Source organism: Centruroides vittatus, unplaced genomic scaffold (genome assembly GCF_030686945.1).
Source record: "Centruroides vittatus isolate TY-2023 unplaced genomic scaffold, ASM3068694v2 contig_975, whole genome shotgun sequence".
In the NCBI taxonomy this organism is placed as follows: Eukaryota; Metazoa; Arthropoda; class Arachnida; order Scorpiones; family Buthidae; genus Centruroides; species Centruroides vittatus.
The window spans coordinates 1953791-1976659 of record NW_027122648.1 but is presented as its reverse complement, the minus strand read 5'-3'; the positions used below and the strand labels follow the sequence as shown (position 1 = coordinate 1976659).

General features: G+C 27.8%; 1 protein-coding gene across 1 annotated transcript; it reads right to left on the bottom strand.

Moving 5' to 3' along the window:
• Window positions 1-458: 458 nt before the first annotated feature.
• Kdsr (3-ketodihydrosphingosine reductase) lies at window positions 459-21161 on the bottom strand. Its single transcript, XM_067282999.1, has 10 exons — window positions 20999-21161; window positions 19445-19534; window positions 19286-19345; window positions 19150-19215; window positions 16729-16824; window positions 13676-13867; window positions 8438-8521; window positions 7178-7261; window positions 4081-4182; window positions 459-723 (listed from the first exon to the last, which is right to left on the bottom strand). Exons 1-10 carry the CDS (start codon window positions 21104-21106, stop codon window positions 613-615), a joined length of 993 nt encoding a protein of 330 aa, XP_067139100.1. The 5' UTR covers window positions 21107-21161; the 3' UTR covers window positions 459-612.
• Window positions 21162-22869: the final 1708 nt, after the last annotated feature.

The window sequence follows — 22869 nt, the reverse complement described above, 5'->3', positions numbered from 1 at the left end:
TGTTCCCTGCCTGAAAGGCCTACGCTTTTCTGACATTGCACAGATCCAACGTGTAACAACAGTGCTTCTTGCAATACCGAAAGAAGTGTTTGCTCACAGCTTCCAACAGCTGTACAACCGATGTCAAATGTGTGTTGTCGCTAATGGCGATTACTTTGAATGCCAGTAAAAGTATTTTGTTTGTATCTCTTGTTTCCTTTATTTTATGAGATCATTCACTGAACTTTTCAGACATACCTTGTATTCATCCTGACTGTGCCTAGCGATGTCGGACAGAATAAAGTTTATTTTCCGTGTGTCTGTTGTCTGCAAATTGAATAACCAGAGTGTTGCAATGGCCAAAAACGGCTAGCAATGGGTAAGAGATGGTTTTGTTATCAATGGATGAAATAAAAAACTGAAGATTTTTGTTTTTATTAAACAATGACATTAAACATCTTAAAAAATTTTTAGATCAATTTTCTTTGGAAAATTAACAATTTATATTACTTTATTAAATATATATTATTATTGTTGTTATTACAAATGAGATTAAAGCAGTCAGTGGTTTAAAACTCTGAATTTTTTTCAAAATGCAATGAAGGCGATACTAAAAGTATATTGAATATGGAATTAATTGACTTTTTTGTTTTCTTCCTGTTGTCTTAAGCAATCTTTTATGATTTTATCAAAGTTTTTGAGACAGAATACACCTATTAGACGAAAGGGTCCCATCAGAAGAATCTAAAATAAAAAATAAATATTAAAATTTGATATAAATTATATGTGTAAGTATTGAAAAATAAAGCTTTTAACACATTTTGGAATAAGATAGAATAATGTGACCAGTTTTTAAAGGAGTAAAAAGTCCTACATTTTAATGATACATTTTCATTTTTCAACATCATTTAGAGTGATACATTTTTCCAATCTTTCACTTTGTTTTTTCCTCTATACATTCCTGTATGTGAGATTCTGAATATTTTGAGCTAAAATATTCTTAAAGTTCATAGAAAATATTTTAAAATTAAATGTAATATTTTGATATTTTTATCAAAGCTAAAACTCAAAGAGAACAAGGAACAAATGTTTCCTGTGTTGACAGTTGGAGAGATCTTTATCAGCATGACATTCAGTCAGATGGTCTAAAATTTTAATCTCCATTGGAGGAGAACTTGAGTACATATAGGGGATGTGTGCCAAACTCGGGGCACATCAGTCCATCGTCCAGTATCCTCTTCTATTTGAATTGTGTGCCATAGCTCCTCATACAAGTAACTTCTGCCTAAAGGACAGAAGGTTTTCAAGTCAATTATATGGAGGTATTATAATCGGTATTTTGTGTAAACTCTCTCTCAATCTCACAATAGGGATTTAGGAATTTAATCTTAGGGATTTAACTGTAAAGTTGAATCATAGTTAGATTTTATTCAGTTAGTCCATTAGTATTCGTTTTGTTATTCATCAAAGTTTTTGTTAATTTGTTAATTGGACTTGACTCTAGTTCTCTGAATGGCTCTTATTGAGTTAACTATGCACTCCCCACTCGCTAAATTTTAAGCCCTCCTTTTAATCAGTATCTTAAGTTATTTTTATTGTGAGTTAGGATGCGAGATTTAAATAAATTCTATCCTAACTGGTGTCGGGAATCCTGACTGGGTGGAGATCTAACTATCCAAACCCAATTCGAATAGCCATCCTTGGACGTGAGATCGGGTTTAATCGCCCATGCCGAGTAAGCGGTCAGTTGAGATCAACCCCTGGTCCCCAGCTGCTCACATGTAAAACATCTGAATAACTAGAAATTTGACAGTACCAGATCTATGCTGTACCAAGAATGCAGAATAATGTGTAACTTCAGGTTATTAAGTGTCTTTGCTGTTTTCTTACTACAAAGCCTTATTCCTTATCTGCACTTTTCATGCAACCCAGATTTGGACCATCATAATTCTGACTGTTCCTAAAATTAAAAGTGTCAAAAGATCAACACTTCATTGGATACCAAAGTTCAAGTTTCCACACAGAAATGGATTGAAGAAAAATCAGAAAGTTTTCCCATGCATAGAATGGAAAAATTGACTGGAATCTTTGAAAAAAATGTGTTACTCTAAATAATGATTATGTTATAAATGAATATATAAAATTTAAAAAAACATTTTTTTACTACTTTCAAACTGGCCACATTATCCTCTCTTCCCAAACAAATTTTATAGAAATAGAGACTTTATTCAATCAACCAATCCTGATATATACTCTAACTTGTAAGTATAAACAATCATATATCATTTCACATGTAATAAACATAAGACTACTGTTTATTACTTAAATATTACATGTAATATTTAAGTAAAAACAGAACAAACAACTTATTACTTAGATGTGAATTAAGTATTACTCTTACTGTTACTGACTTAGACAGAATTATTTCTTAATTTCTGAAAATTATTTAAAAAATAAAGCTACATCTGTGAATATCTGCTTTATTTTTTATTGATTATATTGATATTGATATATATAAATGATTAAATATATATCCTTATAGAGCAGTATATGCTTATGGAAGATATTAATACAAAAGTACTGATAAGAATATCTCTATGGAAATACAATCAAAATTATTACTTTATGAAGTATTTATAAATTCATCCTTTTGGAAATGCCTGTGCTAGTTCAGCTCTTAATATCTTGAATAGAATTCTATTCAAGATATTAAGAGCTGAAATAGCAGACTTCTATTCTTTTTAAAAACTGATATTTCAACTATATTCTCCTTCTCATATTCTTTATGAGTAAACAAATTTCATGATTACATTTTACATAGAATTGTTCAAAAGTAATGTACCAGAGCAGCATTTCTCAACTGCTGGTCCGGCGGACTGGCACTGGTCCATGACCAGTCTGCGGGGAATTTTTACTGCTTTTCTTATTCAAAAAATTTTTACATAGAATTTTTACTGCTGAATTTTTCTTATTCAAAAAAATAATGAGGATAATAAAATTTTCATTTATTAAATTATGAGAAAAGATATTTTATACGAATTTTAAATATACATAATTTATGTTTTGCACGGCACCAAAGAGAAATTCTTGTGATGCATAATGTTAGGGAAAGTATTTACATCACTTGTTTATGTGTGATGTCATTTATTACTAGATGTTCGTTACAATATGTTTAACTGGATTTGACAAATATAAAAGTAAGTTTATTCATAATTTTTAATACTTTTATAGGCACTAATAAAAAAAACATTTTTAGCCCTTAATAACATGAACCGTGAACAAGGCATGCACTCTCATTTTTTGAATACCAGTCTCAGAAAAATGACAGTGAAACAGAATTTGGGCTTAAAAATTATCTTGAAAAACTCTGCTTCTACTGTACTATTTTAGATGCAGTTTTTTGCATTTTTAACTGCATTTTAGTAGGGTATGCCATGAGAATGCACATTAAGAAGGAATTTTTGAAAATTCAACTCTCCTAGGGAAAATGAGGAGAGAGTTAGTTTTAGTCGGTATAAAGTATAAATAATAACAAAGGAAAGTAAATAGTATACACATATATACATAAGTAAATAGTATGTACAGTACATATAGTATACATAAGTAAATAGTATGGCAGATATAGTATACATTTTGGAAATTAATAAATATTTTAATCATTTCCACTGTTCAGGTAACTCAAAAACAATAAATCCAAAATAAATGAATTTGAACGAATATTTGAATTTGTTCCAAATTCAAAAAATTCAAAATATAATGTTCCAAACAAGTTTTCTTAGATTTTAGAATTTAAAATTAATCATTTTATTTAAGTAAGGTTATCATAGCTCTTGCACCTGGTGAAAATGGGTAAGATCAGCTATATACTAATAATCTTAATTTTTGCTACTATTACTTTCTGCCCAAGCAATGCTGAGCTCATCTGCTAGTAAAAATATAATCTATGTCTTTCAGAAATAAAATGGCATTTAAAAAAAATAATCACAATCCAAAATAAACATACTATTATTAAATATATAAATAATTAGAAAGTTTTCTTTATACAAGTTCATATTCTGTTAGAAACCAATAATTTTTTTTTTACTTAGTGCTGTAAAATACCTGAATGAACATCTGAGACAAAGAGGAAATAGGGGACATGCCACAACATAAATTACTTATCATCCATCCTTCTACGCCAATAGTACTGGAAAATCTTCCATCCTAAAAGAATAAAATAATTATAATTAAAATAAAAATTGAAAGATGTACACAATTTGTTAAAATAAATGTCAGAAAAATATTATTTTATATTTTTGAGAAGTCAGTTTATCAAGATTTCTTCTTTTGAGTAAATTTCTTACATTACATGCAACAAATAAAAATTCAATTAATTTAATTCTTTAATAGAAGAAAACTTGAATGAAATTTTTAATGGATCTATGTGTGATGATTTTCAATGTTTTGAGTAATAATGATCTCAAAAAGATCATTATTACTCAAAGTCCATTTAAAGACAAAATATTTGTTGTAAATTTTATAAATAATTTAGAATACATCTTAATATTTGTGGAAATAATTCAGAAAATCAATCAATCAGTTTGTTAAATCCAGAAACTTGTTTTAATTTTTATAATCACTCTACAACTTATTCCATTTTGCTAAATTGAAAGAATGAAAAGAAATATTCCAGTTTGTGACTTTTTTAAAATGTTCCCCGAGAAATTTGCTGTATCTAATAAACTAAAACGTATTAATTTTTTTTCTGAGATTTAGGTTTAATTACAAACTATTTATTCTATTCTAAAAATTTATGTACTGTTTTAAAAAATTCTAAATTACTAGTTGATATATAAATCAAAATACATCTTGAGATAAAAACAATGGATATATTTTTCACAATTATAACACCTTATTAACATAAATGAATGTAACTACATAATTTTAAATCTAAAAATCAATATTCACCTCTTGTAGTACATTAATGTGAGAATCTAGGGGCAAATATTTTAGGTTAAATAGAAAATATTAAAATTTGTCAAAAAAGAAAACGTACATTAACCATAAATGAACTTTTGTTTTTGAAGGAAGTTCCTGATTTTATTATCAAGTCAACAAGGAAGTTTTTTGTTGCTTCTCTCCTCAGGTAACTTGAATAACCCCCGATGATTGGTTGGATGACTGTCCTATAAATAGAGTTCACACCAACCTCCAGAGCTGAACTGTAATTGGAACTATAACTCTCAAGAAAGTTGGTGTTCGAATGAAAGGGAGAAAGGGAGTTTTCCTGCCAAATATAGGAGAATGTGGCCAGCTCTGTGAACACTGACCATAACACTAAACTCTCTCTCTCAGGTTAGATTTAAGGGAACAGAGTATTAGATTGTCGAATGGAAACTTTGTTTATTTGTTCTTATTGTTGTTACTCAGGTATTTAATATATATAAATATTATATATATATATGTTTTAATATAAATAGTTTATTATTGAATTAAGTCTATGTGTCTAGCTCCAGCTCTATTGTCAGATCAAAACCCCTCCTGCCACTCGGATTTACCATTTAGATTTAGCCACCAGGGTCTATATAAATTTTGCTATATCACAAGTTAGGATGCAATTTTTTTTCCTTTTATCCTAACTGGTGTCAGGAATCTTGATGTAGATAAAGATCTTGCAATCTCTCAGTCTTTTTTTTTTAACATGATGGTGGCATGTAAGGTGTTAGCTACCCAAATTCAAATCTTATTCAGATTCTTGTAATTTATTGTTATATATATATTGATATATTTCCTATCTATACTATATTAGAGATTCTTGTTCAATAAAAAATTAAAACAATGGAGATCGATAATAATTTTAAAATTGTATTGTAAAATTCTAAAAATAAAGATTATTCTCAGATTAAAAGTACAAGTAAGAAACTACTCTTTTTTAACTGATTTTGAGTGATTTATATTAGAGAACAGAAGTTTAACTAAAGAGAAATACGATACTTCAACCATAACCAAATTCTTGTTGTTTATTAGATTCAAAAACTCCAAATGCATTTTGCTATTGTAGCCTCATCAGTGGATAATCCAACATCAAACAACTAGCTCACTTTATACTGGTTATTCGTTCCCAGCATGCATCGACATTCATACCGACATTTTGGTTTATCAAATTTGCATATTCAGTAATACAAAAATGTTCTATAACTCTTCTTTTAAACCAGTTTTCTACTTTATACAATATTTTTACATTATTCCTATCAATATTACAATGACAATTACTGCAGTGTTGGTACCAAGGTGACACCTGTCTTTTTAGACGAATTGCTGCCTTGTGTTTCCTTTAGGCATGTCCCAAGTAGACTGGAAGAAAACTCGGACACGCCTAAAGGAACAAGGCAGCAATTCGTCTAAAAAGACAGGTGTCACCTTGGTACCAACACTGCAGTAATTGTCATTGTAATATTGATAGGAATAATGTAAAAATATTGTATAAAGTAGAAAACTGGTTTAAAAGAAGAGTTATAGAACATTTTTGTATTACTGAATATGCAAATTTGATAAACCAAAATGTCGGTATGAATGTCGATGCATGCTGGGAACGAATAACCAGTATAAAGTGAGCTAGTTGTTTGATGTTGGATTATCCACTGATGAGGCTACAATAGCAAAATGCATTTGGAGTTTTTGAATCTAATAAACAACAAGAATTTGGTTATGGTTGAAGTATCGTATTTCTCTTTAGTTAAACTTCTGTTCTCTAATATAAATCACTCAAAATCAGTTAAAAAAGAGTAGTTTCTTACTTGTACTTTTAATCTGAGAATAATCTTTATTTTTAGAATTTTATAAATATTAGAGATTGGTGTATTGTTCTTCATTCTTCACTCCATTCCACAATGATTCTATTGTGGTGGCAGCTGGATAGCCAAAGCAGTAAAGATGTCAGTCTACTGCTCTAGGACCTTAACTTTAATCTGGGTAAATATAAATTTATCCAGATTCAAGTTAAGCCTTATAAATTTTTCTTTGGCAGTCTGAAACATCAAATTTGGGTGGTCAGATGATGACCACTCCTAATTTCTGAATGATGAATTCTTATATTTTAATATTTTTTCTGTTATCTTCATTTTTTCATTCACAAAAATTTACAATTTTTTTCTAAAGTAAATTATATGCGTTAATAATTTAATATACATATATACATAAATGTAATGGTAATACTCACCAAAGAATCATTAAAAATGCATTTTGCAACTATTTCTGGTGATAATACAGCAGCAGTTTGTGAAATTTGTTTTGTTTCAATTGGCTGCAAAAATTAAAGAAAATATAATAAATAAAAGAAATTAAAAAAATATATTAAATTTTTAAATATCTAAAATTTTGTTTCTTATAATATACTGAAAAATTACTAAGTAAATTCCTTAATAACCGATTATATTTTTATTTTTAAATTTTTATTTTAATATTTTATCTTTGCATTTTTAATTCTTTTTTAAATGAATATGTTATGTGATAGTTTTATTTTACTTATAGAATTTATAACTTCATTGACAAACAGAATAGGGTTAAAACTTTTTTCATCAAAATTGTACTTATACTGCTTTATACCAACATTTTCAACCTGATCAACAGGCCATCATCAGGTTATCAAGTCTCGAACATTTACAATTGTTCTATATTCGAACAAACATGCATTAACAAATTCAAATTTTAAACGGGTTCGAACATTTTGTTAAAATACCAAAATATACAAAAATACAAGTAATCCTATAAATACATAAAACTGAATGAATCAAAATAAACAGAATAGAACAAAATGAATAAAAATACAAATTTAATAACATAACATATAGAATTACATTGACCGCATGCTATGTATCAGATTTTAACAAGCCATTCCTGATCATATATTTCCAGACTGATGGTAACACTGTGGCATTCTTGTAATTTAAACATTTGCCAGTAAGGCTAGATTTATATATTTCAAACTTTTCTAAACTCAATGCCAGAGTCGATGAACACACTGGTGTATAACAATCCTGGCCTCAGCCCATTGAACCACTGAACCATCCATTTGCACCATTCTGGATAGTGCTGTAGAATCTGATTAAGAAATCTGATTAAGAGATTTAGTGAGAGATCTGATTAATCTGATCAGATATTTCTGTTTCTATATCAAAATTACTTTAAATGTATTCTAACTGAAGTAAAGTAAGATAAACATTAAAATGTGTATTATTTGTAACAAAACTTCATGTAAGAAAAACTTTTCAACACACATCATTAAGATTAAGAATACAAAAATATGTAGAGTGGGCACAGCACTCATTCTCAAGTAACAGCATTATAAATTAAATCTGACCACAAGTAGCACTGGATTAAAGAGATATTTTTTAAATTATCTCTTTAAACCTATATATATATATATATATATATATATATAATGTGTGTGTGTGTAAAGTAATAAAAATTTATTATATACCTTTGTTTTTTGTTCTTCAATAAATCCAGGAGTTTCAGTATCTGGCGGATAAGCAACTGTAATACTAATACTGTATGGTTTTACCTAATAATATAAAATAACACAATGTATTTTTTATTTTAATAACAACAATATTTAAATAAATATTTTGACTTACAAAACACAGTATCAGAATAGAAGGGATTAAAAACAAATTGAACATTGTTATTATAAACTGTACCATACAAGTCAACTTTTCAAGCCAGCAAAATCTTCAATGTTTAACATTAATATTTCAGTTCTGGCAACTATGTAAGTCTAATTCAAAGCTAAAAATCTTGAATTTTAAACTTAATTAGATTTTACATTTGATAACATAAGTCATATTCTATTTTCCTATATTAAAATATAGGTAAATATTTTAAAAAATATTTAAAATAATTTATTAACTCTAATGGCAAATTTTTGCTATTTTCAAGTGCAATTTTAGATAAACTACTTATACAATCAAATCATATACAACCTTTTAATAATAAGTTTTATAAGTCACACTCATGATATAACAAAGTTTATAAGTAATATTATGATTTTTAAAAATATAAAAATATCACAAATATATAAAACTCCTTGTTTCATTTTTTCCTCTTCCATTGTTTCAACACACCAATAACAGTCCAAAACAATTTTCATATATGTAAATGACCTTTTATTGGAGACACCACCTCCAACTAAACTGCAAATTAGAAATAGCATCCTCTAGTAATTTTTTGCCAATATCACAACATTTAAGTAAAAATTAAAACTTGGTCCACGGTTTTTACATCTTAAAAAATACAAAAATATCACTAATGTGCAAAAATTGTTTTGGACTGTCACTGATGTGTTGAAACAGTGGAAGAAGAAAACGAAAACAAGGAATTTTTTTTATATTTTTTAAACAAAATATATTATACAATTAAACCTTGAATTAAAACTATGAAAAAAAGGAACTTTCTTTTTTAAATATTTCATACAAGATTTTGTTTAAAAAAACTGTTCTCATGTCATGCTGTTCAAAACCAAGAAAAATAATAAAATAACAACAGAATTAAGAAATATAATGAGCAGCATACAAAAAGATATAACTCTTTTTGTATGCTACTCATTATATTTCTTAATTAAAGACATTTTATAATACAAAAGTACAGTGAAACCCTCTAAAAGACAATCCCTCATAAAGACAACTTTTGATTGAAACCATTGGTAGTTGCAAAGTAGAGACTTTACTATATATTTTTTCTGAAAAATTATTGCACTTTTTTATGGTATTATATTAGATAATTTAGTTATACAATTAAATAAAATTATCCAGGAAAAATTAAAATGTTAAGAGATAAATGTATGTTAAACTAAATAATCTTTCATTTAATTTTTTAAAATCAGGAAAGTAATAAACTCTGTAGTATTTGCAGAATTTATATCACTAGTCCATGTATATTGACTGAAAATTAAATATAGTTAATTAAATTTTTTAAAATACTATTATATTATATTTAAAGAACTTATCACACAGTAATATAATATATGCTAAAATAGTTCAATCTATGATTATAAAATTGTGTACATCCTTTAGATCATTCTAACATGTATTTTAGCAAAAAATTTACAGCCCTCTCAGTTAGAATATTTTGGCCTAAAAGTTTTTTAAAAAAGCTGTATAACAAGACTCATACAACAATACAACATCCACAAGTTTAAAATATAATTATACAACATAACCAAAGTTAAACATATAATGCAAATAAACAATTAGCTGTTGACAGGCACCATACATTTAACATTTCTGTTCAACACTTCATTCACATTACTATTACTATTGATGGAATCTTAAGCTAAATCAATAGTAATAGTTTTTGTTCCTAAAATGAAAAGATCATGATTAGAAATATACTGAAATAAATTAGAATCATTAGATAATAAATGAGGTAAATTTGTTTTAAAAATACTTATTAAATATAATTTTACTAATAAAATTATCTAAATAATAATTCTATTAGTTTTTAGGGAGTTAAAATATATCCTAAAGTTTATTGATATATGTAAAATAATTCACACATGGAAAAAGTAAAGAACAAAAAAAATATAAGTGTAGAAAGATTTTATTTTGTATTACAGTATTTTAATTATGAAATCAATGAGCTTGTGAATAAATATTCACTAACTATGTAAAGCAATATCAATGTTATATTATTATGTGATGTATCAATCATACACACAAAAAATGAAACATGTATGTAAGTAGTGAAGTATTGAACAGAAATGTTAAAAGTATGATGGCAATCGACAGCTAATTATCTATTTGCATTATATGTTTAACTTTGGTTATGTTATGTTGTTTAATTATATTTTAAACATGTGGATGTCCTATAGTATGAGTCTTGTTATACATTTTTTTTTTTTTTTAAACTTTTAGACCAAAAATTTTAACTGAAGAGAGCCATAAATTTTTACCCAAACTGCATTTTAGAATGGTCTAAAGCAAGGGTGTCAAACTCAAATTCCTTGAGTGCCAATTTTTTGTCTCGAGTATGACAGCGGGCCAGATTAAATATAAAATACAAATGTAATACTAAGTATAAGTAAGAAGTATATAAAAAATAATTTTATTAAAGAAAATAAGTTATAATTTTTTTAAGTAGAGAGGTATTAAACTGAAATAATATTTTGAGAATCCAGAAACTTGACTTCTTTTATACTTCATTATCTCCTCAATGTTTGGTGTCAACGATGTTGTATTGATTTTCAAAATAGACTGAAGATGTTCGTCTGTAAGTCTTAAATGGTATTTAGATTTATTAATCTTCATTGTTGAAAACAATTGTTCACACACACATGAAATTCCGAACATGCATAAAATGCGGGCAGCACGGTTCCTTAAGTTGGAATAGCTATTTGATTTTTGAAGTACGTTATATAAAATTCCAATATGTCAACTTCATTGAACTTCTTTTTAAAGCAGTATCATACTGCAAATTTATTAGTTCCATTTGCAAGTAAGTTGGTGCTTTACCAACATCAAGCATAAATAGATCATTAAAAAGAGGAAAGACGTACATATTGAGCTCACGAAAATCTGCAAAAGAACTGTCAAATTCAGGAATAAGATCAAGAAAACGGTTAGAAAAATCTAATAATTTATCTGCATTGTAATGCCATTTTTATGAATGCTAGGGTAATGGTCAAGTTTTTGTTCTCGCAGCTGCAACTCTCACAACTTTAATTTTATTTCAAAAGCTTGAACACTTCAGTACAGTTGTATAATGATTACATTTTTTCATTCAAGTGTTCCGTCATATTTACTAGGAATGCAAAGTCAAGCCACCATTTATTGCTGTGTTCAATCTGTGATTCCACTATTCATCACTGTGTGATTTAGGCTTCTACTTCTAATAAAATTAACTGTTTATGGGATTCACCTGATTCATTTTCAGCACTTTAGAGACCAAGGCTTCTTGATGTACAATACAATGAATTCCAACAAATTTGGGTCATTCACCTTTAATTTCATTTAAAATTTTGTTTCGTATTTTCGTCACAAAACCAGCATTTTTACCAACCATGGATGGTGCACCATCTGTTGTAATACTGCATAATTTACTTCAATCAAACTCATAATTTTGTACTAATTGCTCAACTGCTGATCTTGAGCTGTGGTAGTACTCTTCAAAAGGTATGCACTGCAGCAACTCTTTTGTGATGGTAAAATCTTCATTAATTCCATGAATAAATACAGTAAGCTGCGATGTATCTCTGATATCTGTACTTTCATTGGCTGCTACGGAATACCAGATAAATTCTTTAATTTTATCTTTAAGTTGAAAGTCCAAATTTTCTGCCAATTCATTTACTCTGGAAGCAATTGTATTTCTAGTCAGGGGTATTTCCTGAATCACTTGTTTCTGTGATGGGAATAAAATGTTGGCCACGTCTAGCATACATTCTTTCAAAAATCTGCTATCACTGAAAGCTTTTAAATTTTTTGCAATCTTTAGTACAATCAAATAACTAGCTTTCATTGCATTCTCACTGTCAGTTTATGATTTTTTTTAAAATGATTGCTGCCCTGCAAGTTTAGTTTTCAAAAATCCCAGTTTTTCTTGCCTAATTTCATCTGTAAATAACTCAAACTTGTCTTTATGATTCGTTTCATAGTGTCTTTTCACATTAAATTCTTTACAAATGACAATGATCTGATTGTGAATCAAACAAAGAGCTTTCCATTCAATAAAAAAATACAAAATTTCCCATTTTTGTTGGAAAAATCGGAACCCACTCTCAACTTTTCTTTTAGTTGACATTGCACTGGTAAAAAATTTTCAATAAGTACAGTCTATTAGGCTGGACTTGCACTCCGAGAAGATAAATGCAAGAAAGTTTTGCTAATCACAAAAGTGTTTCTAATATGGAACAAATTTGCCAGATGTTTTTAGCTTTTATAGTCTAAAATTTTCTAAAAAATAGCCCAAAAGTAGCCAACTAAAAAAATTCATTTTTAATCACCTGAGATTTGACAATAAAAAACAAATTCGTACTTTTCCAGCAAAATCTTTAATCACAGAACAAACATTTTTACAGGTCTGTAGACTGAGCCGAAAATAAGGATCGCAAGACTCAAAATACAAGCATAAACTGTAATTTACTACTAAGTCGAAAACACTCATTTTATATGCAAAATAGTGCAAATTCTGCAATAAATGATCTTGCCAAAACAGACTTTAATTTGAAATTCAAAAAATGAAATAGAGAAAACATAATGTAAACAAGAAATAAACACAAAAATAAATCAAATAAAATAAATCTCTCTAAGTAATATGAAGAAATAAAAATAAAAACAACAACAATAATAATAATTGAGTTTAACAATTTTGTTTATTAAGTATTATTTGTTTAAGTACAAAATATCACATTTTCTTTTGTATCAAGATAATAAAAAACAAACAAATAGCATTATTGAATTAATGTCGCGGGCCGCAACTAATTACCTCTTGGGCCATGACTGGCCCGCGGGCCATATCTTTGACATGCCTGGTCTAAAGGATGTACTGTACATAACTTTATAATCATAGATTAATATAATAAATGCTAAAATAGTTCAATATGTGATAAGATCCTTAAATATAATACAGTAATATTAAAAATTTAATTAATAATAAGAGAGCAAGAAGTTAATTGTAATAATTAAATATAGTTATTTTTTTTTAAAATAATAATAATGCATACCTCCATTTGAAGACATTCGGCCAGTCCTTTTAAAGCAAATTTGGAAGCAGAATAAGCTGAAAAGCCATATATGCCAAATAAACCGGCAATAGAAGATACAAATACAATTATTCCTTTTCTTCGTTTTTTCATACAGGGTAACACAGCTTTTGTTGCTTGAACACTCCCAATATAATTCACATCTATCATACGCTATTAAAAATAAGTTTACTGAAGTTATCCTAACTATTTTATACTATGATTAAAACAGGTTCTACAGTCTGTCTATGGAAAGAATCAACTTGGGTATTAACCAATGAGCATCAGCATTGATCGCTGCTAGTTATGGCTAGCTAATTCTGAGTTCTTCCTTATTTGTTAAACATGTTACTGCCATTATAAACAGTGTTATGGAAATGTATTTTCTTAGCATAAGGTTGCTGTTGAGAACAAATCACACAGGAACACTTTTAGTGGAAATAGGTTGGTTTATTGATAGGAAAGGATATGCATTTCGGGTTTAATGCCCCTCTTCAATCCTGTTATAACAGATTTATCAGCAAAATTATTACAGAGTCATATTTCAATACAATCAGTAAATCTTTACTGATTGTATTGAAATATTTAGGATACGCGTACAAAGGTTTATAGAATAAAACATAATTACCTGAGATTATAGTGACAGTTAGGACAACATGACTCGTGAGAACACATAGGTGAAAAAAGGGGAGGAAAGTGGAGCTAAAATTCTTTTAGCTCAACTCTTATACATACTAGAACAGTATAACAACATGTGCTAGAATAAAAAGGGGGTAAACTTAAATATAAAATTAAGTACAAAAGTAAGAGGTAGAATTTTTATAAAATTAATAAGGGAATAACTGTAGTGTGAAATAATTCCAATGAAATGTACAAAAAACATAGACCAGATGGGAGAGGTTAAAAAGATGTGAGTATTTCCTGTATCATTCACTAAATGTTTGGTGTGTTGACCTACACAGTGGATTAAGATGTACTACCTCCCTCCCTCTATCGTATCCCACTGTGTAGGTCAACACACCAAACATTAAATATGAAGAAGTTTGCTATAGTAGTTGTTAAAAGCAAGATTCTGTAGAGTTAATATATGCTATAAAAAATTAACACAATTAATGGAAAAATCATTCTGGCATCTAGTGAGAGAAAACAAAATAAAATTCACATATTGCCTGATATATTAAGCAAAAAGAGTTGACATTACTAGGAAATGTGCTGATTGATTTAACTGAAGCGACATCACATGACACTCAAGTTGATTCTTTCCTTAGATAGACTGTAGATATTATGTAGAGCATAATACATAGCTCTAAGTAATGCACAGAGCTGAAACTGTTCATAAATGAACAAAAATGTTTCTCTTAGTAAATAAAAGTTTAGACTACTGAATTAAGAATTCTGTTTTAAGTAAAAATAAGTTTAATTTAACAGATAAAAAAAAATCTCGAATAATTAAATTTAAAATCTTATCTTAAATAAACATATTGCAAAATACATATTTTTTTTAATATTCCTATTCAACAAGTTTGAGATATTGTTTTTTGTCTTCTTGTTCATAACACCGAAAGACAGTTTTATAACCTACATTAGTGAGAATTTAGGTGTTCATTATTATTTATCTGTTAATCTAAATAAAGTAAGACCCCACTTAATGCTGCCTTGATTAACGCTGATTCAATATAACGTGTTCCGCTCGAAGCCTAAAAAACGCTCAAAATTTACACTAATTCAAATTATTGCAGCATTTCATTGATTCATATATAATATGTTTATTTATGAACACAAACCAATCAGAAAAAGATGGCAATTCGTCATAGCACTGTACTTTCCTTAAATCTTTGTTTGTTTGGTGCAATTTTGGAAAAAATATAACATTATGGATGCCATAGGAAATATTGACTCGCTTGGCAAGAATTAGGCTAACTGATAAATATATAAATGGAGTGTGGAAGACGTTATGGCTGAAGGTATCCAAGAATTCGCAATGAGAATAACCTATCGCTGTATCGTTAGGTTGACCAAATTGTCAACCTAATCAATACAGCAGGACTAGGAGATGTAGACGAGCAGGATATTGAGGAGTTACTGCAGGTTTCTGGTGAGAGCCTTACCAATAACAACCTTCAAGAACTGGCAGAACAAGGAATTCATGTGCAACTGGAAAATAGAGATTCTGAAAACGAAGAACCCAAAAAATTTCTACAGATTTCCTTAGTAAAAGTTTGGTAACAATAACCAAAATCTTTGATCAAATTGTAGTGAATGATCCAGATTTTGAAAGGAGTGCAAAAGCAAAACAAGGCATTTTGGATGCAATCTTCCACTACTGACATTTGCTCAAGGAAAAAAAAGTGACAAATGAAACTACACAACTTTATCAAAAAAACAAGAATTTCAGAAAAGCCAGGACCTTTGTCACAAAAAATGAAGTTTCGATTTCTGTGTGCATATGTTTACATGTTATTTAACATATATTATTATGTAAATTAATATAAAAATAACTTAAAATTATAGTAAGATTTGTTTATTTTTGTTTGCATGTTCCACTTTCCCTATTTACTCTATGTTAAAATGACCTTGTTTAATGCTGTTTCGCTTATCGCTTTGTTGTCTAGGAACACATCCCGTGTTAAGCAGGGTCTTACTGTAATTAATAAACTAAATTTTCATTTGACTTCAAAGTAATTAATTATTTATTTTAAATTAAAATAAATACAGTTATAGCTAAATATAGCTATAATTTTAGAAGCAAGTTAAATAAATAAAATTCTGTTCTTTAGCAGGAAGGAAAATTCACTGAGTACGGTGTAATTAATAATGCCATACACAGCGAGTTTTCCTTCCTGCTATTTAAAATTTGGCATATTTAACTATTTAACATATTGTATTATATTCTGTCCTTTATCAACAAAATATTCACTGACAGAGTATATACTGTATTTTGCAAAAAAGACAATTTTATTCTTAAAACATTTCTAAATATTTTACTTATTGAATAAATATAACAATAAAAAATTATATTTAATTTATAAAATTACTTTAAAATCTTCAATAGATATGTCTTCAAATTTTTGAGCAAATGCTGTTCCTGCACAATTGAAAAGAATATCAATGGGTCCCAACTGTTCTTCAGCCTATAAAATACATAAAATTTAATTTTTATTTAATCTTAAATTAAAAATTAAAATCTCAATATATTTTAATTATATATGTGTAAATATATGAGTATTTCTAGAACTGATAAATAAAAATCAGGCCAACTTAATCATAGCCTAACAATGCAAAATGTGTTTACAAAAAGTAAACAATAAAAAATATTGCTGTGACCTTCATTGAAAATTTTAAGACTGCATCAAAACATTAAAGAATGAAAACATCAATAATGGGATTAGGTAAACTAATGTAATCACATATGTCATCCCAGTTGCCTCATTCTCCTAGGAATAGTGTTTCTTTCTTTGTCTATTGAATAAAGTTTAAAGTTATAAAAGAAAATATTTGGTTAAATTAGTCTGTAATGTTAGGTATAATAATGTATTTATTCAGAAACTAGTTGAAAATGTATATTTTATTACATAAACAGTGCACTTAGCAGAGATTTCAATCTTAGTTTAAAATCTCAAATTTACAAGTTTAAATGTAAATTTGATTATTTGAATATTCCTTTCTTGTAATGATTTATTACCAAATTTAAAAACCTGAAGATGACCTATGATAATAGGTTGTTCAATAAAAATGTTTGTTCAATAAAAAATGTTTTCTCAGCAAGCATTAGATGGTGAAGTAAGATTGTATGTTTTATTTTCATAGAGTTACAATATTATAGAATAATTTAATTGAATGTGTTTTTGGTAACTTTAAACTTAGGCTTTTTAAAACTTTGTAACTTGATATTATTAATTATTTTAATATTTAACAGACTAAACATAACAACTATAATGTTACAGTTTAAATTTTAAAGTTTTGTAATAAAATCTTTTAATTATAAAATTATTTATCATCATTTGTTTCAATGTAAAAAGCAAATAATTCATCAAATAGCTGAATCATAATGAACCTATAGATTCAAATGTTATGCATACTAAATCATATATATGAGAATATGTAAAAATGTAAATAACTTGTTTTAATGAATAATTATTCACTTTCAACTAAAATAAACTGTCTAATAATAGCATTGAGTTGATGTAATGTATAAAATTAGCTATGTCATAAGGGAGATCTAAATTTAAAAACATATGGCATTATACTTTTGAATCTATGTCTTCAAGCTGTTGTTAATTATTAACCTTATTTATTTTTTCGTGCATTGCTGTTTACTTACATTAATAATGTTATCATGATTAAGTAAATTTTATTCAGTAAATGATTACTGATAAATTTCTTGAAAATGCTATAAAAATAAAAGTTCTTATTAATCATTATACAATTTTTCACTTCTTACAATCTGTTTAGCAATGAGAACAAGCAAAAATAATATATTATATTTTATGATATTCAATTCCATTGCAATGTAATTTTTACTAAATATCTTTTTCGTTATCAAAAGGATAATAAAAAGTAACTTATAATTACTAAGAAAATTTTATTCAGAAAATTTAAGAATTAGAAATAATGACATAATACTATTATATTTAGCCAAACCCTTAATACTTTTTAGAAGCTGGATTGGAAATCTTTCTAATCAGTTAATGTTTGATTGTAACTGAATTTGGCTTTGAGGTGAGACAGGCCAGAATGCTAAATTCAAAAATATTTAACCTGATTAAAAATAATATATTTAACTTATTTTGTCATAATTCTTTGTTTGTATATAGAATTAAAGTTTTGAACATAAATAATAGAAAGCAATTAATAAGAAAACAACTTTAACTTTTTTATTTAAGACTATCTATACATTAAATGAAAAAACTGCATAAATATTTCTTATAACTTAAACCAGTTCATTACAATATGTTAGGGCTTATCACACAAGTGAATATGATCACAAAATTTCTTAAATTTATTATATATTTAAATCTACAAAATAAAGACGTTTTATAATAATTAAAACTAATATGTATACAATACATCCAAAATGCATTTTGGATTCTAAAATAATCCCCCTTCAGTTGGTATTTCGATAAAACTTACAAGATAAAAATACATAAAAGGCATCACAATTAAGAAACTGATGTTATCTCACTAGTGCCATTCAATAAATTCTATCTTTTTTATGTTTTCTATAACTAAGCCAGCCATGGAAAGTTAATTGATGCTTTTGAGGATCAATCCTTCAGAAACATTGATTTGATTGAATAAGAGTGATTAGATATTTGAGTGCTGGCTATCTGAATTAAGTGATTGTTTAATTAATTTTGTTTCTTTTATTAATTTGATAAGAAACGTATCACTATTTACTCAAATTTAAATAAAATAAACTTATCTATTTTATAATTTAAAATAATTGACTAACTTACCTTTTGAAAAACAACTTCAACATTTTCGTAATCCTTACTTATATCAATAGAAAATATTTTCACTTTCTGAATAAACAAAATTTATTTATTTGAATTATTGCATTTAAATATTACATTTCCAATATATTTTCCTTACTTGTTTCTGTTTATCTACTGCATAGCTTTCAACTTCTTCTTTAGCTTCTTCTAATCGAGCCTAAATAATTAAAAAAGATAAATAATGCAATTAATTAAAATTTAAATCAATTAAATTATGATAAATTAACCATTAAATAAATATAATGTTATAATTTACCTTATTTCGTGCTATTAAAGTAACATTTGCACCCCTAGATACTGCTTCTATTGCTAGTGATTTACCAATGCCACTTGATCCACCTGTTACCTGTATCATACAATTTAATCATTGTTTAATCATTTATAAATAAAAATGAAAAAAAAAATCAAATTTTTCTTTTCAATTCTTTTTATTTAAAAATTTATAACATTAAAAAGATATTTGCCTATGTGGCCTTCTCTATGACAATAGAGCTGCTGAAGTTTCTTATGTATAAATTAAAATAAAAAGATTAAGGAACAATTTAAAATATCACTTCTTATTTAAATAATATATTGTAAAGTTTGGCATATCCATAAATGAAATTTAGAATTTCTGTTTTTTTGAAATATTTAAGAAAATTTTATCTTTTAAGAGCAAAATATAAGTAAAATAGTGAATCAATTTTGTAAAATTAAGTACAAAAATTTATTTTGTAAATTTACATGTATTCCTTCTAGTGACTGGACATCAAGATCCTATCCTAATATTCTCATTACAAATAACAGAGCTGCTTTTCTGAACCATAATTGCAATGATAAATATGCCACAATGAAGTAAATTTTACAATTTCTTTCTGAAAGAGAATCTTTTCTTTATATTTTAATGAACTACTCTTTATATACCTATGTCATCAAAAACATCACAAAAATGTTTTAACGAAGCATGTATTTGTGTATCTGAACTTGTCATTACAAAATCAGATAATTTGCAACCTATATCTCAGAAAAGAAAAATAAAAATATATTTTCAATAAAGGAATCTGTAGACCAGCCAGTCAGAAACTGTCAGATATTGGTCTACTGCTGGAGGATATCAAAATATAAAACCTAATCTAAACTCTTAAAAATTTATCATTAGCAACACGAATTGAGAAAGGTTGTCGACAGCTTGTATGGGCCTAAAGTAGGCCCCTTTAAACATTTTATTTTTTTTGTCAAATGAAAATGTGTAGAATGTTTCTTTATTAATAAAAAGTAGTCTTAAAGGTCAAATTTTTTGTTAGTAGAAATAACATTAGTTTATAGGCATAGGAATCACTACAAGTCCCTAAGTGTTCTCCAGTGAAAAATCCCCAGCTCTCCCCTTCTCAATGATCCCAGATCAAAGTAATCATATATCGTTCATCCCCATACTTCATTCACACTACTCGATATAACCGTATATCAAATTTGTCAGTAACACGCGAAATTGTGGTTTTGTTCTACAGATGCACCCGTTACAGAATCTCTCATATATAGCCTTAATGTACCGGTGCATTAACTAATCAATCATTGTTTATTCTTGGAAACTTTATAATGTAGAATATAATGCATGTATAATGTAATTTAATGTTGTAATTTTCTATCTTCAATTTGTCTTTACAATTTATACTTACTCTCATAAATTATTAAATAATAATAAAGCAAATAATATTTAATGATTCAAAGTACTGTACATATTTCAACGTTTAATGAATACTTTAAGTCAATTTACATCAAATAACTTTAAATTCATAATTTAACTAATAATAAATAAATCTTTGATACGAACCAATACATGAAACGAAGAAATATCTGTACTATTTCTCATATAAACATCGAATAATAAATTCACAAGGATAAAAAATAAGATAAAAACACCTAGAACTAAATACCACATGATCTCGATCTAAACTGCATTAAAACAAATCTCCAAGAGGCATTTATGCATTTTATAGATGGCGCTGTAAGTTTATAGGTAAAGGAAACGATGTCGATGACAAAAAATCAAAAGATAATGCCAATGTAATATATTTTAGGATTTACTGGATAGGTGACATGGAGAAACTCGAGACATCTTTATCGATGTCGATGTATTTAGCCTTGGGCGAGCAGGTTTCAGCGCTAATATGTCACAAATAAAAGATTATAATTGATTTATTATCGAGAAGGGAAAAAACTTGATAAAAAGCACAAATAAAAAAGAAAAGTGTAATAAAGAAATTAAATTAAACTAAACTAAGGTAAATAAAGTAAACTAAATTAAAAAATAAGAAATAAGAGAATAATAACATAAAACCAGCTCGCATTTAAGCAGGAAAAATCATCGATAAATTGGAGTCGCTCGTTAAAAGCAGCGGCGTTTAGTGGCACGATGGCCTAGCACTTTGGGGAGCCTGGATCGAATCCGGACGGGCCGAAAAAAAATCTTCAGGAATTTTTCGGAGGGGTGGTCCGACGGGATGTGTCGACCCCCGTCCTTCACCACCCCGGTCGCCCCAGTGTCGGCCTGGCCGAACACATAATGGACTTGCTAAAAGAGGCCGTCTTAGTGCCCACGGGGCGCTAAGAGGGCCTCTTTTTAATTATTTTATTCATTTTATTTATGTACTTTGAGTTTTGCCATCCTTATTTGAGGATCAATTTGCAGGTCTGCTTCAGGCCTGTAAATTGGGCCGAAAACGTTTTTTTTTTGTGATTTAAGTTATTACCCGAAAAGTATGGAAGGTATGTTTTATGGTTTATCGTCAAATCTCAAGTTATTTATTTTAAAAAAATGTTAATCTTTTTTTTAGTTGGCTACTTTTGGCTACGTTTTAGAGAATTTTTGACTATCATAGCTAAAAATATCTGGCAAATCTATCCAAAATAGGGTTTCTCATTTCCTGGTCTTTTGTTTGTCTCGGGATTCCGTGATAAAAGTGAACTGTTTCCCGGGATCTCGAGAAATCCCGGGATAAAATTAATTATTTTTAAGACATACAAAATATCTTGAAACCAAACGATATAATTATTTTTCTATTTTTTAAAGTAATTTAATACGTTCTGCAACTTTCAAAATTATATTAGTAATACTGTGTAAGATATATATTAAAAATTACCTTTGAATTACGTAGAAATAGAAAAAATTTATTAAAGTTTGCTGGAAACTGCATACAACAACAAAAGCAAAGATGGTCAATACTCCGATCACTCAATCTAATTCTTATTTTAGTAATGAAAAGTCTTGCTACCGAGAATGCCTTTTCTGATTCAATTGATGAGATTGGAATCGTGTTTAATGCATTTAAGAGAAAACAAATATTATGTGTTTTTCACCTGTATCCTGAAAGATTTCTAGTTCGTTTTCAAGATTATAGTACTTCTTTTGTTCTCTAGTATTCTTGATTTATCTACTTCGACTGCTTTAATAGAAACATCATAGCTCAATAATTCGGCAATTCGTTTGCATTTAATAACTAGGTTGATGAAGAAAAACTTTATACTTACAGACTACGCACTCATTTGTATCCTTGCCCGATTTGCACAACCTGGCGTTACAGCTACGCAGTTACTGAAGCTACTGGGCATAGTTAAAAATTAAGACAGCATAAGCACAATTATTCCAGATATTACTGGTAAAGAATTTTGAAAGTCTTGCCACAAATAAGCTACGTATTGATT

Excerpts from the sequence above, each read along its gene's own strand:
- Kdsr (XM_067282999.1), bottom strand. The coding sequence starts at position 21,106 with ATGTGGTATTTAGTTCTAGGTGTTTTTATCTTATTTTTTATCCTTGTG. Across the intron at positions 19,346-19,444 it reads CTTTAATAGCACGAAATAAG|GCTCGATTAGAAGAAGCTAA; the intron begins GTAAATTATAAC and ends TTAATTATTTAG. Across the intron at positions 13,868-16,728 it reads TATCTATTGAAGATTTTAAA|CGTATGATAGATGTGAATTA; the intron begins GTAATTTTATAA and ends TATTTTTAATAG.